Genomic DNA, 16,217 nt, shown 5'->3' with positions numbered 1-16,217 from the left:
ATTATATTAGGGAATCATTAGTTTTATATAAACTAAGTTCTCAATTTTAAGAATTTCTCATGATGCTATAAGTACCCCTGGCTAGGTGAGAGGACCTATAGGCAAAGAATGACTTTGCAACCCAACTCTGTAAAATACACACACTGAATACCCAGAAGAAAGCAAAAACTGCACCGGTAGAGAGATAAGATAGAATAAGACTGGAAAAGGAGAACAAATTTCCACATGGGACCACCTGTCAGAGACATCACCCCACATAACATCATCCCATAGGGACTGGGGAGATTGGTCTTTCTCTTTCTGCCCATACTCAGAAAGTGTAGCTGACCATACAAAGCACCAATGCAGCAACCCCAAATGCTGTGACACAGAATGAGGGTGTGAACCTAAATGTGAAAAACATTCCTTGAGTGATTTTCCTCTCTACTTCTGGCTTATGCTTAGACTAGATAAATCTACTGCCTACCAAGTCTGATGCTGGGGTCAGAGTGCAATGACTGAGACACCAGGAGCCTGATCTAACAGTTCCATTTGATTATGCAGTGTGCATCCATCTAGACTTTCCTATGTCTCTTGAGGATGATGGCCTACTGACCCTCAGATATCTTTCCCCACAGGTCATTTGACAAATATTTATTGGGCATCTACTACATGTTAGGTACTAGAGATAAACACTATTGCTATATTCAAAGGCAGATTCAGGCATCTCTATGGAAGAATGTCTCCTATGTCTTTACAATAAAAAGCCTATATCACATTTGCAAAGAATCATAAGCTCTCTCAGCTAGAAAAGACAATCTAAAAGTATACTATCATCAATGATAGTATGATCATTGATAGATGATGATATCAACTATCATCAAGTAACACTATCATCAATCCTATGCTAAAATCTTCAAAATATTCCTAACAACCTAGGAATCCCACACCACAGAACTCACTGTTTCCTAAGACAGTTTCTTTCCATCTTTGCACTGTTAGGACAATTAGAAAATTTTCTTCTATAAAGTGGAAACAGGTCTTCTGATTGCTACTCAATGGTTCTAGCTCTGTCCATGTACCTACCAAAGACCAATTCTTTTCCCTCTTCCATGTCACAGTCCTCAAGATAACTGACAACAGTTCCGTGTCCCCCACAACCCCACCCAATTTTCATCTTCTCTTCTCCATGATAAATGTCCTTTCTCCACCTACCATTCTTCATATAAAATGATTCCCAGATGCCTTATGCATCTAAAGCATCTCTTTTAACTAAACCCAAGATGTCTATATCCCTTCCATGATGTAATAGGTACCTTCCCTCCTAAGTACTGTCATAAAGCCCAAGGTCTTCAGAGTATTTAACTGCTTATACAGCTTTGCCCCACATGTTCCAGAGAACATTAATTCCTCAAGATGTTCTGCAAAAGGGACTTCCCTGGTGGCACAGTGGTTAAGAATCTGCCTGCAGATGCAGGGGACACGGGTTCGAGTCCTGGTCCGGGAAGATCCCACATGCCGCAGAGCAACTAAGCCCCTGCGCCACAACTACTGACCCTGTGCTCTAGAGCCCACAAGCCACAACTACTGAGCCCGCATGCCTACAGCCCGTACTCCGCAACAAGAAAAGCCACTACGACGAGAAGCGTGCGCACCACAATGAAGAGTAGCTCCCACTCATCCCAACTAGAGAAAGCCCGTGAGCAGCAACGAAGACCCAACACAGCCAAAAGTAAATAAATAAATTTTTTTTAAAAAGATGTTCTGCAAAAGAAGGGTTCCATGGTCAAAAAAGTTGGGGGCATTTTACATTATATCCTTCATCTTTCACAACATATATTAGCATATAATGGCTCTGAAAAGTTCTGCAATAAGTATGTTTTGCTTAACCTCGATTTATTCCTCACCCTCACCATGACCTACCAAGATCTTGAAGGTTCTGGAAAAACCATCCTAGAAACCAAGTTGTGGCCTACTTAAAGCAATGTCTTTACAGGATGCATTTTGATATTTGCCTCATGCCATGTTCCATCTTAAATCCTTACCCTTGGTTTTGTCTCCTTTTTCTCTTCCATTTTACTTCACATAATCTTATATTCTAGCTAATCTGCCTTAAAACCTTTTGGAAATAAAGAGAATATAAATAAAGAAAACTTTTAACATTTTTTCTTTCTTTTTTTAAAAAAAATCTATAACCCAATAAGCCCAATAACCTTATTCCCAAGTGAGAAAGGGAAAATAAGAAGATCCAAATAGGAAGGAAAGCTCAGGAACTGTGGAAGGCATACGGTCCAATCTTCAGTAAGTGATCTAGGCAAGTATGACCTTGAACTATTAGGGTTGGTCATCTAGCTATCAGTATGTAAAAATACTTCAGGGGTATACAGCTTAAAAGGCCCACCCACTAGGTTGGGGAAACGCCAAAAAAGAAAAAATGTTTTGGACTCAGGCAACAGAAGTTAGTTTATTAAGGGTGAAGTTTAACTCCGTACCACAGTTATTATGGTTGCTGTTCTGATGTTTGTTCATTCAGGGACTTTTACTGGGTGTCTACTTAGAGCTAGCTAACCTCTTCGCTAATTATTGAATATATAGAGATGAATATGATCCTTGCCTTTGAGAAGCTAGTAGCCTAGTGGAAAGGAAAATAATTATATTAAGCAAAAAAAAAAAGTACAAAATAAAATGATCAATGATAAAATAGCTGGTAGTACAAAGCAACTTTGGAAGCGTAGTATATAGAAGGAGTGATGAACCCTCCTAGGGTGATCAAGGAAAGTGCCACAACAAGGTGAAGATGAATGTCTCTATTCTAGACTGTGAGGAGATAGTTCAGAAATAAGGTATTAAAAAAAAAAAAGAAAGAAAGAAGGTATAAGGCCTAAATTGCTCCTCCTTGCAGGTGGGGAATGGTGGGGAAAGTTTCGAAACCACAAGTAGAATCAAGAAATTCCTTGGCATAAAAGACATCCTTATTCTAAGACTTGTGTAAAGGAAGTCACCAGAAAAAGGATATGAAGTCAAGCAAAGTTGATTCATTATTACAGTAGAATGCCAACTATCTAACAAATAATGGGCTTCAGAAAATTATCAATGGATGCTTAAACTAGTAGATAAATGTTTTATGAGGAATATGATATTTATATAGTCTCAAAGCATCTCCCATAAATTACCATTAATCTCAGAGGGAAATATGGTAACTTCATAATGCAAAAAAAACGGGAAGATGTCATTTTAATTAACCAAGAGATCGACATTAACATCAATATTGGGACAAACTGACATCAGTGCCTCCTGATAAGACAAAGCTAAGGATATATCACATCTGTGGAATTCCTGCTGAATCAAATGATAAAGAAACATCAGACAATACCAAATTGAAGACTGTTCTACAAAGTAACTGATTACTTCCTTCAAAAATGTTAAGATCAAGAAACACAAAGAAAGGCTGGAGGATTATCCAAATTTAAGGGAAAAAAAGAGCCATGACAATTAAATGCAACTAAATGTAATGCATGATCCTAATTTGGATTGTGGACTAGTGGGGGGGCGGGTGGTGGTAAAACTACAAAGAAGATGATTGGACAGCTGATGACATTTGAATGGACTGTGGATTACAGAACTGGAACTTCATATGTCTTGATTTTGATAACCGTATTTTAGTTATGAACAGACTAACCCTTAAGAAATATAAACCTACAAATTAAGTATTTAGAGGTAAAGGACATAATATCTACAACTTGCTCTCAAATGGTTAAAAAATTTAAAAATTATAGACACATGGAGGACAGAAAGAGAATCAACAACAAAGCAAATAGGGCAAAATATAAAAACCGGGGCACGAACCCGTGTCCCCTGCATCGGCAGGCGGACTCTCAACCACTGCGCCACCAGGGAAGCCCACAGGAGTTCTTTTTAATCTTCTTGCAACTTTTTGCAAGTTTGAAATTACATTAAAAGTTACTAAAAAGAGGTGCACTAAAAACTACAAAAGCGATATAAAGAAAGAATGGACTCTTATATAGTGCTTCTATTCCCCATAAGTACTACCCTCTTATACCTTGAAAACCAAACATGAGTCTTAAACTGATCAAAACCTTTATCCCTGGGCTTCCCAGGTGGCGCAGTGGTTGAGAGTCCGCCTGCTGATGCAGAGGACACGGGTTCGTGCCCCGGTCCGGGAAGATCCCACATGCCGCAGAGCAGCTGGGCCCGTGAGCCATGGCCGCTGAGCCTGAGCGTCCGGAGCCTGTGCTCCGCAACGGGAGAGGCCACAACAGTGAGAGGCCTGCATACAGCAAAAAAAAAAACCAAAAAACCTTTATCCCTTTCCCTGGCGTCCAGTGGTTAAGATTCTGCATTTCCACTGCAGGGTGCATGGGTTTGATCCCTTGTCGAGGAGCTAAGATCCCACATGCCCTGAGGTGTGGCCAAAAAAACCCCCCAAAACCCCAAAAAAGCCCTTGATCCCTTTCTCTTAAATCATAGCATATATATATTCCCAGTCCCTTGTCTTTGTGAGAATGTACTAAGGAACTATACAAGGATATGGTGAGAGGAGTAAATGCAGATTATAAAAACTGGCTTTACAGGCAACTATATTACATATACCTACTTTGAATGGTGAATTTTTTCTGTATTACAGAATATTTTAAAAAGAAGGAATATGCAATGAAAGATAAACAACAAAAATAAATGAGGCCATGTATAATAACAGATCAAAGAGCAGAAAACTTTACACTCAATCAGTTCCAAAAATAGCCAAATTTTTGTCCCTTTCTTAGAATGAAAATTGAAGGCTCACTAATGAAATAGCATGTTAGGGAAGTAATGATTGGCTTATAGCTCTCTTGGGAAAAAACTAGCAATTTCAAAAGATAACCTGAGATTATGTATTCACAGACATCCACTGTTCAGGTCCCCATTTCAGCACCAATTCATAACCTAAACATTTTACTGGCCCACTATGAAAATATTTCTCAAGGGAAAAAAAAGGCTGGTATTATTCAAATAACTACAGACTTAAAAATAAAGGAGGAAAAAAAACATCTGATGAGTTAAACTAAGAATGGAATCTATACATACCAAATCAGTAAGTCTAAAAGAAATAGAGAATAAGCATCATCTTACTATAACTAGACATAAACTGATTCATAATCAATACAGAATAATAAATTAAATCTTAGCAAATTGATTCAGAAAATATTACTATTATTGATAATATGCAGAAGAAAATTATCCATTTTCTAAAATGAGTACCATATTGTTTGTTAAAATCAACATTTTAATTTTTAATTGATGAGTTTTCAAAGACCATTTCAAATGCTACCTCCTTCATGAAGCTTTCTCATGAAGTTTAATACATAATATAAACTAATAAATAAATGTCAAATTAAATTAATGGAATAATCAGCAATTTGAACCATTAGTAAGACTAATCTAGGAAGATTCCACTGAAGAGTTAAAATAATAATTCCTTCACAATATGAAGAAGCTGTATTAGAAAAGTGAAGGTGCCAAGAAAGCATTCCAGAGACAATAATGGAGAGGTGAGGAGAGGAAATGGAGTGAGTGAGGAATGATCAAGAGAAGATAAGCAGTTTTGTTTGGATATATCAGAGCTTCTAAGTACAGGTATAAATATACTACCTGACAATGTGGGTGGTTAAGGTAACTGACAGACATGGGTACTAGATTTGTAGAAAGTCTCAAAGCTTATGATCATGAGTCTATTTCAAGTGACTTCCTAGAACAACATAATTAAAATAGCACTAAGGATAATGATTTTCCCTATTATGGAGTCTGGCTTCATAGCACCTTCCTTATAATTAGGACAACCATATAATTATCATCTAAACTGGAACACTTTTGAGAGTGAAAGCGAATGCTATTAATAATTATTCTAGAACAGAAATAAATTAAGACTTGTCCCATGCAAACTGCAATGTATGATTACCCACTTACAGCCCACTTATGGCCCCACCTCTGACCACCTTGATCCTTTCTCAAGATTCAGCAACAACCATTTCAAAAGGTATATTCACTTTCTTGCATACTTCTCCTACTTACTCAAAGCAAACAGAAGGAATCACAGCTCTATCCAGTTTGATAATACCTACCTGCCAAAATTATCATCTAAAATTTACCAATTACTTGATGAACATATGTCAAGCAGGAAAGAATGGTAATAAGCCTGACCAAAAACAAAACTTCAGCTCACTGATTACATATCAAACAAAAGACAATAAAATCAAAAGAACTAACAAGTCAAAGCATACATGTTTGTTTGAGATCCCTAGATTCAACTATTTTAGAACTAGGGCACTATGTCAGCAGTAATTACATAAATCAGAAGTAAAATGGATCTTACCTTGGGAACTTTGGGAGGACTCTGTAGAAGAGGAACTACTATCTGTATAACTCTGTGGTTCTTCTTTTCCCTCCTGAATAGATGAATTACCAGCCTCTGCCACCCTGGATGCTTGCTGTAATGTTTCCGTGACCAGCTGCCTTGTTTGTTCACTAACAACTGTAGCTTGAAACGTCACTGGTTTAGGTTTAATAAGAACCTAGAACACAAGCAAAAATACAACCAGTATAAATTTAGAGCATTTAAAAAATGCTTAACTTCTAGGTCATGATGAAACAAATATTTTCCTGACACAGAAAACGGTACTCTGTACATTTATTATACTTTGGGCACAGCACTGTTCATCAAAGACTAATTCAATCTATGAACAAATTATAGCAGGCCACATACAAAATTTCAAGCAGTACATGCTACATTACAACAGCTATGATTCTAACAAGAGCCTTTGACCCTGTTTTTTCTTGCCTGTAATGACTTCAGGAGTCATTTTACAGTCTGTAGGCTACACAGTAGAATGGTAGTCACAAACTAAGGATGGCAGAACAGAAAGACACAAGGAGCCTAGATTCCCAGGGGAATTTTTGAGTCACAATAACAGTCCAGGATTTCCTTCCTCTGAATATTTATCAACATAATAAAAATAAAACCCTAATTTGTTTAAGCCACTGTTCTTCAGGTTTCTTTTCTTTAGCAACCAAATGAAATGCCTAATTAACACAACTGCGCAAAGTAAAATTGCTAAGGACCTAAGTCATCTTTGAAGAAATCCCCAGAGGAACACTAATTTAGACAACTATTAGAATCGATAAGGAACATGTGATAGATCAACTCTTGGCAAAGGTCAAAACCACAGACACTACAACAAGTGAAATGGGAGAAAAGTTTCACAGTGAACCATTCCACCTCAAAATCTGGACTCTGGGAGTTCAATTGGGTACATGGAATAAAAATATTATTTCACCACAATTATTTTTTATTTCTCCCATATATAAGTTTCTAAACCTTTTCAGACTCTTTAAGTTACCATTTCCAAAAATTCAAGAATGAAAACATGGGTTATGACTTAGATGACAGAGCAAATGAAACTGCTACAGTTGAAATTTAAAGGCAATTTGAACTTATTAGAAAATCACAAAACTTATTGTTTAGATATGTAAACTATTTGGCTATAATACTGAGGGAACTGATTCTAAAGGCAAATTATTAGTTTATAGGTAAATTAGTAGCTTTTACAAAAATTCTAGGATAGCATTTCTCAACCAAAGCTGACATTGATTCCTTTGATATTCTCAGAAAAGTAAAGTACCTGCAAAATAATCAGTAGCCCAGCAACACAGGATTAAATCCTGAGCCTCAATTTCCCAGACAAATCTCCAGAAAAGCTCCCTTATCATTTACTTGTTGAAAAATGAACAGATCTTCAGCTTCTCCATTATTTAGGTTTCAAGTAAATCAAATTTTATAATATCCAAAGTGCTTTCAAAGGCCATATAAGCTTATAAAAAATACTTTTGAGAGATTATGAATAACCATCATCCCTCAACCATCTTCTTCTCAAAAAACAATATATACCTTCAGCAAATTTTATTCCAAGGGGATTTTTTTTTTCAAAGATTTAATTTTATTTATATTTTTGGCTGTGTTGCGTCTTCGTTGCTGCGCACAGGCTTTCTCTAGTTGTGGCGAGCGGAGGCCACTCTCGTTACGGTGCGTGGGCTTCTCCTTGCAACGGCTTCTCTTATTGTGGGGCACCGGCTTCAGTAATTGTGGCTCACGGGCTCTAGAGCACAGGCTCAGTAGTTGTGGCGCACGGGCTTAGTTGCTCCGTGGCCTGTGGGATCTTCCCAGACCAGGGATCAAACCTGAGTCCTCTGCATTGGCAGGCGGATTCTTATCCACCGAGCCACCAGGGAAGTCCTCCAAGGGGATTCTGTTCTCTAAGCTTTGCTCATGACATGACACAAATATTTAAGATGTATATTTTTTGAAGTACTGAAAAGTACTATTTTGTAAACAGATGATTATACACATTCAATCATAACTTTTAATAATCTGATTCTTTAAATATTACTGATCTTTTCTAGGAATTTGAAATATACCAGAGTCAAGAAAAATCACCATATCTTAGCATACCTGTGTTTTCCCTTGCTGCCCATAAACAATTTTTGTTGGGATGATTTTAGCTGCTGGTTGAACTGTGGAACCTATTCCTTTTGGCTGAGTTACAATCATTTTGGTGATGGGTCTTGTAGCAGTGATAATAGCTGGCTTTGCTCCTGTTGGTACCGTCTGAATAGTCTTTTCTCCCTAAATTGAAGTCAGTAAATATAGGAGATTTATATGCATTTTTTCACTGAAAATCACAGAAAGGTTTTACCAGGATGATGGGCAAAGGGCTGTAAACTCTGCAACAAAGTACAATGTTTCCAGGTGATCAAAAATCTTAGACCTAGTTGAAACGATCTCAGAAGTCCTCTGACCAACCTTCTGTCCTATGAAGGCATTAAATACTTCTTGGTGAGTGAATTTAAAAAATCACCTTATGTAAGAATACTTATTATACTGTCTCATTCACAGAATATGTATATAAAATAGAGTCAAAAATTATAGAAGAATATATACTAAAATGCTAACAATGGTTATCTCTAAGTGTTGGGACTATAGGTCTTATCCCCCCAACATTCATCTTTATTGACAGTTTATCTGAAATGAATGTATGTGTAATAAAAAAACTACTGTGCATTTTACCAATAGCTAAATGTTCACATACAAAATAAACTGCCTCAGTTCCCCAAACATGAAATTATAATGATATATAGCAGAAGGCCTCTGTGAAACAGTATGGGCAAAAGATGAAATCAGCAGAGATATTAACATTCTTTCTGAGGTTACATGGGAAAATACAAAGAAAAAACTTAGGACTTTTCCCACATCAGCATGTTACTAATATCACTTTAGTCTATTAACTAGATAGTTTAAGCCCATTAACTTTTCACCATTTTCATCTGCTTTATTCTTAAGTACCATTTTCTGGTCAGTTATGGAGTCAATACTTGAGCTTAACTAAATTAAATTCAAATACAATCATTTTACTAAACTATTAAAATTAAAAAAATTAAAATCCATAAAAAGCAAAGGATCTGAAATTTTTTCACCTTATCAGTTTTTCTTTTTAGTCATTATCACCTAAATGTGTGGCCATCTAAACTTAGCAGCCAGTAAAAACAAAGCACCCAGGTGAGCTGGCAAAAAGGTAATCACTCTGTGAATTTAGAGCTAAATGATTACAAAATTCACATGTTTAAATGTCTGCCGCAGTTATCTAAGGGAAACATGGGAGTGTCTGCCAATCATGTGATTACTTATTTTAATACATGTAAACCCTTCACAGCAGCATCTCTGGAAAGAGCTCTAGTTCATTTGCCAAGAGCTGCTAGTTTGCAAGTGGGCATGCCCTTCTATTAAGTAGCTCAATGGGCCCTGTCCAAGTATAATTAAAGACCATTCAAAACTAATCAAAACCAACTAGCAGGCTATTTTCTGAAAAAGCTCTTCTGGTGTGTCTGTGTGTGTTTATGCATACACAGGTAAGCAAGTTATGAGTACAGGTACATGTACATATGTGGTTAAGCTGATGGTCTTATACTCTGATCTGCTTGTTTGACTATCATTTCCTGTGTCAAACTGTTGCTATTAGATGTATATAGCAGCTAGTACTCACACAAACTATTAGATCTATGTGACCATAGGACCTAGAGTACATGGCACTCCCCTCTTTTAATATCAAGTTCCATGAAATTACAAACCAAAAGATAAAGCATTCTGAAAATCTGAATTCTAATCCTGGCTTTACTTTTGGCTTACTATGTGAACTAAGGCTAGGAACAATCTATGTTTTCCCACATGATGAAAAAATCTAATACTAGACCCCTACCAACATTGTAAAGACTGTGATGCCTAGGAAGCTACTAGAGATCAACTACAATGAAGTATAGCATTTTTTTTTCTAGCAAAGTAGGGACACTACCAAACCTAGACAGTTAAGTACAAAGAGTAATAACAGTAAGAAAAAAAAATTACTGAGGACTTCCTATGTGCCAGGCACTGTTCTAAGCACTTTCAACAGCTACCAGTTAGTTACTCAACAAATTCACTGGTAGAGATCATCATCCCCAACGTACAAATGAGGAAATTAAGGATGAGAGAAGTCGAATAAGTTAGCCAAAGTCAAACAATTATGATACTCGGAGACAACGCCTAGGTTTGGCTAACTCCAAATCTCTTAACCTCTTAACACCTGCCTTCAGAACTATAAATGAATCTGTTATTTATTTGATTTTTTTTCACTAGCTCAAAGAAGTAAAAATGAAAGTAACAAATCACTGTCATTAATTTAGTCTTAGTCCCAAATATTTCTCTTTGCCTAGCCTAGGTGAAATACTAGACTGGTATCTATTGGCCAAAAGCAGGAATAAACTGTCCTCTGACAGAAGTCCCTCTGTAGTTAACCCAGTGGAATCTTCCATCTGGACCAAGCTAAGCATCTAAATCATGGTCATAAGCAACTTAGCTATGAACAACATGTTTTAGAAATTACTATAAAAAATGGCATCAGTAGGTGGTGTTTTTTAACAGTTATTACATCACAGCAGGGGTAAATCAAGCCATTCTGGCCATTGTGGGTTCTGAAGTCCTTAGACAAATATTTGTATAGCTGGTCTTTAAAATCCTTAGTGGATTGCTGAGTCTGCAGTTCAAGCTCTTACTTACTCCAGCATTTAGCAATGTTGTGACAACGTTTTTGCCCGGGAGGCCTTGAATGGTGGTTCCTTTTCCTGTAGTCTTTTGCACAACAATCACATTGGGCTTGGAAGTCATTGGGATTGTAGTGATTTTGGTAGTCGTTCCTTAGAGAAGGGGGGAGAAAAGGAGGCCCGAGTTAAGGACTAGTGATATTTGGTTACTTCTGTTTACGTTGTATACAATTAATACATGGAGTTGATGTCATCCCTAGATGACGTGAAGGCTGTCATGAGGATGAAAATGAAGGCCTGGAATAATAAATTACAAGTTGTCCTAGAATGACAGAATATTAAGAATTGACTCTTCCAGCATTCATCTTTTTGGAATCTGAGGGCCTACACACCAAACTCAGAATCTAAAAATATCACTAACTGCTTCCCCAACAATATTCCTCTCCTGACTAGTTAACTGAAACAAATTAGAAGCTCTATTCCATGACAAACATTTCTCCCAAACTCAATGGTATTACCTATGTGACTAGTGTGATAGGAAAACTCTTCAAAAAATAACATAAAAAAGAGGTAAATATGTATCAAAATTCTCATGTAACACTAGACTATAGAGAAAATTGATGAAATGTCATTTATTTTTATGTGACAAGAAAAACACAAAATAAACACAGTCACAGACCAAGTCAGATGAAACGTATACTCATCACCTGCAACACTCTGAAAAGTCTGAGGATGAAACCCTAATTTATATACTTATATATATAAACTTATATTTTCCATCATTAATATCTATGTAGTAGATCTATATCTACTGATCCAAACATATTATTATCTTACCCTCTCCCCCGCATCCTTCCACAAACTGCTTCTCTTCCACCTATGAAATCTATCTACCTATCAAATTTATACCCTATATTCTTCTAATTGTTCAAGTTGGAAATCCTGGTGTCAATCTTTGCTTCTTGCCTTGTCTTCACTCCCTGTACCCTCTAACAAAATGAAAGCCCCTTGGCTCCACACTATCTTTTCACGCCACTGAGTCCTCAGTGCTTAGCACACACTGTACAGCAATTACTCAAGTAATCGTTCAACGAGTATGTGAATGAACTAAATTTGTCACCAACATAGGTCTTCTTTCAAAATGTTATCAATGCCAGCTCAATAGACAGGCCCAAATCTCTTTTGGCTTCCCATATTTTCTCCCTATTTCAAGTTTCTCTATAATTCAAATAACTCTGATGCATCCTGCCATAGCAAACATCCTAAAAAAACAAAAAAACAAAAAAACTCATTTCACCATATCAAGAACCAACAACATGTGAAAATCCCCATTGTATATAGTTCCAACTTCTTGTCTTAGGTTTCAGAATCCTTTATAATCTGGCCTTAAATCCACCAATTAGATCTTATTTGTTCCTACTCCAAAATACACACCATAAACTCTAGTTTAACAAGTAACTCCTTTTACTATGGCTTCCTATTACCTACCACACAAAGACCAAACTCCTCTGCTTAGCCCTCCAGGTTCCATCAGACCTTAATTTTCAGGATTATCCAATATATACCTCTCCTTCAATGTGCTGGTTTCCACAATGGTCCTTGAGCACACCAATCCCAGTGCTACTTCTGCACCTATAATTTTCTCTGCCTATGAAAACAGGTAAGTCATATTTTTCTGCTATAGGCTTGCATATCATTTATCAAATGACTAAGCACAGAATGGGTACACATTAAAAACACAACTGATTAATATACTCAAGAATAAAAGTTAAAATTTAATCTTTTCTACTGGGAAACCTTAGCATTCCTTACTAGTTTTAGAAATAAGATTGCACAAGAATAAGAATATTCTAGTTATATGTCAGTTTTTGGCCATCTTGTTACAATATCTTTATAATACACTTGCCATCATCTAATGCCTCATCAGTCCAAGGTAACATGCTCAGGTAACATAAAAAAGCACTTTTATCCGTGGGCCAGTTTCACAAATGTTTTTCCCTTTACCTGCAGTCTCTGAATAGTGAACTGTTAAGAGCCACAAAAACCAAGCTGCCTCTTATCCACTTACATCAACTTTAACTCTTAATTAACTCCAGTCCCTCATATGTGATTATGATGCCTCCTCTGACAATGCTCCCTCACCAAATAATTGGTTAATAAAAGTGTTCTTAGAAAGTAAGCATTAAGAACTATCTCAAGGAAATGTAAACCAAGATTTAACTCCATACCAAAGTACAAGGATCACTTTTTTGACAAAACTTGCTTAACAAATGAATTATATTTATAACTATGAAAACGTCAAATCCTTTCCATTACGGGTGTGTCAATTTATAAGACAGTTGCAAACCAAGTTCACCAGCTTAACAAAATGGGAGGTGGGGGCAATGTTAGAAAATAGAAGAAAAAGGCATAGCATAAGGAAAAGCAAGTACAGCATTATATTACAATTATGAATAAATTAAGAATACAATTTATGACTAGAATTATCAAATTATAAAAGTTTAAAATTTCAATAGCATGTTTCTATATCTCAGGTGACATCTACATTATATTGAAGAAAGAAGTATTACTCATTTAAAAAAATGTCTTCCTCGGACTTCCCTGGTGGCGCAGTGGTTAAGAATTAGCCTACCAATGCAGGGGACATGGGTTCAATCCCTGGTCCAGGAGGATCCTACGTGATGCGGAGCACCTGAGCTCGTGTACCACAACTACTGAGCCTGTGCTCTAGACCCCATAAGCCACAACTACTGAGCCCATGTGCCACAACTACTGAAGCCCACATGCCTAGAGCCCGCGCTCCACAACAAGAGGAGCCACTGCAATGAGAAGCCTGCGTACCGCAACGAAGAGTAGCCCCTGCTCACCCCAACTAGAGAAAGCCCACACGCAGCAACAAAGACCCAACACAGCCAAAAATAAATAAACAAATAAATAAAGTCTTCCTCTATGATTTCACAGTATTCAGTGTATAGTTCTCATGTTACAAGAGACTATACAATTTCACCTGTTTAGCATTCTTTAGGGCAGAGAATGCACCTCATGTACATCACGGTGTATCACAGCATCCGACCACATATCTAGTTCATAGTGTATTAGAGAACTCACCTATACATAGTCTTTACTTATAAGGAGTCAAGATACAATGGGTGCAAGTAAATGTGAATCACATTTGGATCATGGGCCATGATACTGACGCATTCCAGAGATTCCTATTCAAAAATAAGATGCCTGTAAAAGTTTGAGCATTATGGTAGGTAGGCTTAAAGAACACAAATTTATTGGCCCAGATTTTACTATTCACAGATTCTTAAATCACTCTGACAATCTTGGTTTTTCGGATAATGTTTTATGTGTTACTTTGCTCAAAGAACGAGCAAACGAATGAACAAATGGACAAGTATACAGACGCAAGCCTTGCCTGGACATTGTACTAAAGATCAAGGGAATCAAAATCAAGTCCTGCCATTGTCAAAGGTTCTCATAATGTCCTTAGAGTCAAGATAATGAGTTTATCTCTGAAGGAACCCATCTTCTGCATAAAATAGGCATGATTTTTCAACCAACCTTCAACAAAGCTCTCCAATAGACTTACATATCTAATAGTTCTCTCTCTATATACACATATAAGTAAATATTTGATTCCATAAGACATGAATTAAATAACTGCAAAAATAGTCATGCCTTCCACTTAATTGCTTATTCTAATAAAAACTTGACCTTTCTGGAAAGCACTTTGAAAGCATGAACTTGCCTTCCAAGATATTATACAAAGAAAATAAGAACTTCACATAATAATTTATGTATAATGATGTTTGTCACAGGATTATTTATGACAAAAAAATTGTTAAGTAACCTAAAACATTCAACAATGAATAAACAGTTAAATCATGGTGCATCGTATGAGAGAACACTGTATAGTAATTAATCTGGGGTGGGGGTGGGGTGTCAAAATACATTTAATGGGGTGGGAAAATGATATTATTATATGAAAAAAGATTAAAACTGATTGTATTAGATCTAAATTTAATTTTAAAAATATACATATATACACAAAAACATTTATACAAAAATCTAAATAGAAAAAGGAATAAACAGAAATATATACACTTAAATTTTAACATATTTCTCTAGGCAAAAATTACAGGTTTTTAATTTTCTTTCTATACCTTTCTGTATTTTCCAAATTCCCCACAATAAAGGAGAAAATATCATTTTTTTAAAGACTTCTATGCTTACAGCCAGGTGTTTGAGTATATTTTAAGAAAAGCATTTCTTTTTGGTTGTGGGGTGGTGGGGGCATGGACTCTAGTATCCAGCATCTGATCATGGATGAAGGCAGAAAACTATCTAAATTCATCCAACCAGGCTTATCAGTTTACTGTGAAAAGACAGGGATTGAAAACTACTAATAAACTAACTGATAATCCCAGTATCATGGAGCAAGAAGAGTATTATAAAATAAGAAAACTATCTTTATAAAGAATACTGATATGTAACATAAGGATCAGTTTAAAGCAGTCAGAAATGAGAGAAGTTCTTTAGAATTAAAGTGTCAAATAGTGAAGCAAAGGTTGAGGCCAAATGAGCTCCATGCAATGAATAAAGCTATTTCAGCTGTGAGCCCAGTACATCCTATAGTGCTGAAAGAGTTTAAGAACTCTTCCTCTGTACACCCATATACTTGAAATAGTGACTAACCATGAGTTACTTCATATTTAAAAACAAAGGTGGATGAAATGTATACACGTGTAGGGTATATATCTCACCGCCTCTTTGCTTCTAGGGCAATGTGCTTGCCTGTATTGCTCTAACCTCATACAAAACAGCTAAATCATAAATAAGGTTTGAAAACAGAGGCTTCATGACATGTAGACATTCCTTCAAACTATATGGTATTAAGAATTCATATGTAAGTAAAGAAAAACCCTTATGGTCATAAAAAGCTATACACTAATAAAAAACATGATTACTTTTTGAAAAATGTTTAAGTAGGTGCTCTATACTATTTAAAGATATTGTCAGGTAATAAATTATAATTTGAGTTTTAACTGTGTTATTTAAAATATCCTCTTAAAAGCTGGAGTATGATGATTCTTTCACTACTGGTTTCA

At 36.3% G+C, this 16,217-nt stretch overlaps 1 protein-coding gene across 6 annotated transcripts in view; it reads right to left on the bottom strand.

The window, feature by feature from the left end:
• The window catches only part of EMSY (EMSY transcriptional repressor, BRCA2 interacting), an 80,137-nt gene that overhangs the window by 15,689 nt on the left and 48,231 nt on the right, over positions 1–16,217 (bottom strand). For all 6 annotated transcript variants that reach the window (XM_007461705.1, XM_007461707.1, XM_007461702.1 and 3 more), the window contains 3 exons: positions 11,120–11,256; positions 8,483–8,656; positions 6,350–6,548 (listed from right to left, as the gene is read on the bottom strand). In XM_007461705.1, coding sequence (XP_007461767.1) covers positions 6,350–6,548; positions 8,483–8,656; positions 11,120–11,256 — 510 coding nt within the window. The remainder of the gene's footprint in view (positions 1–6,349; positions 6,549–8,482; positions 8,657–11,119; positions 11,257–16,217) is intronic.

This window comes from Lipotes vexillifer, unplaced genomic scaffold, assembly GCF_000442215.2.
Source record: "Lipotes vexillifer unplaced genomic scaffold, Lipotes_vexillifer_v1.1 scaffold223, whole genome shotgun sequence".
Classification (NCBI taxonomy): Eukaryota; Metazoa; Chordata; class Mammalia; order Artiodactyla; family Lipotidae; genus Lipotes; species Lipotes vexillifer.
The sequence above is the reverse complement of the archived record's forward strand: the minus strand, read 5'-3'. Positions and strand labels throughout refer to the sequence as shown.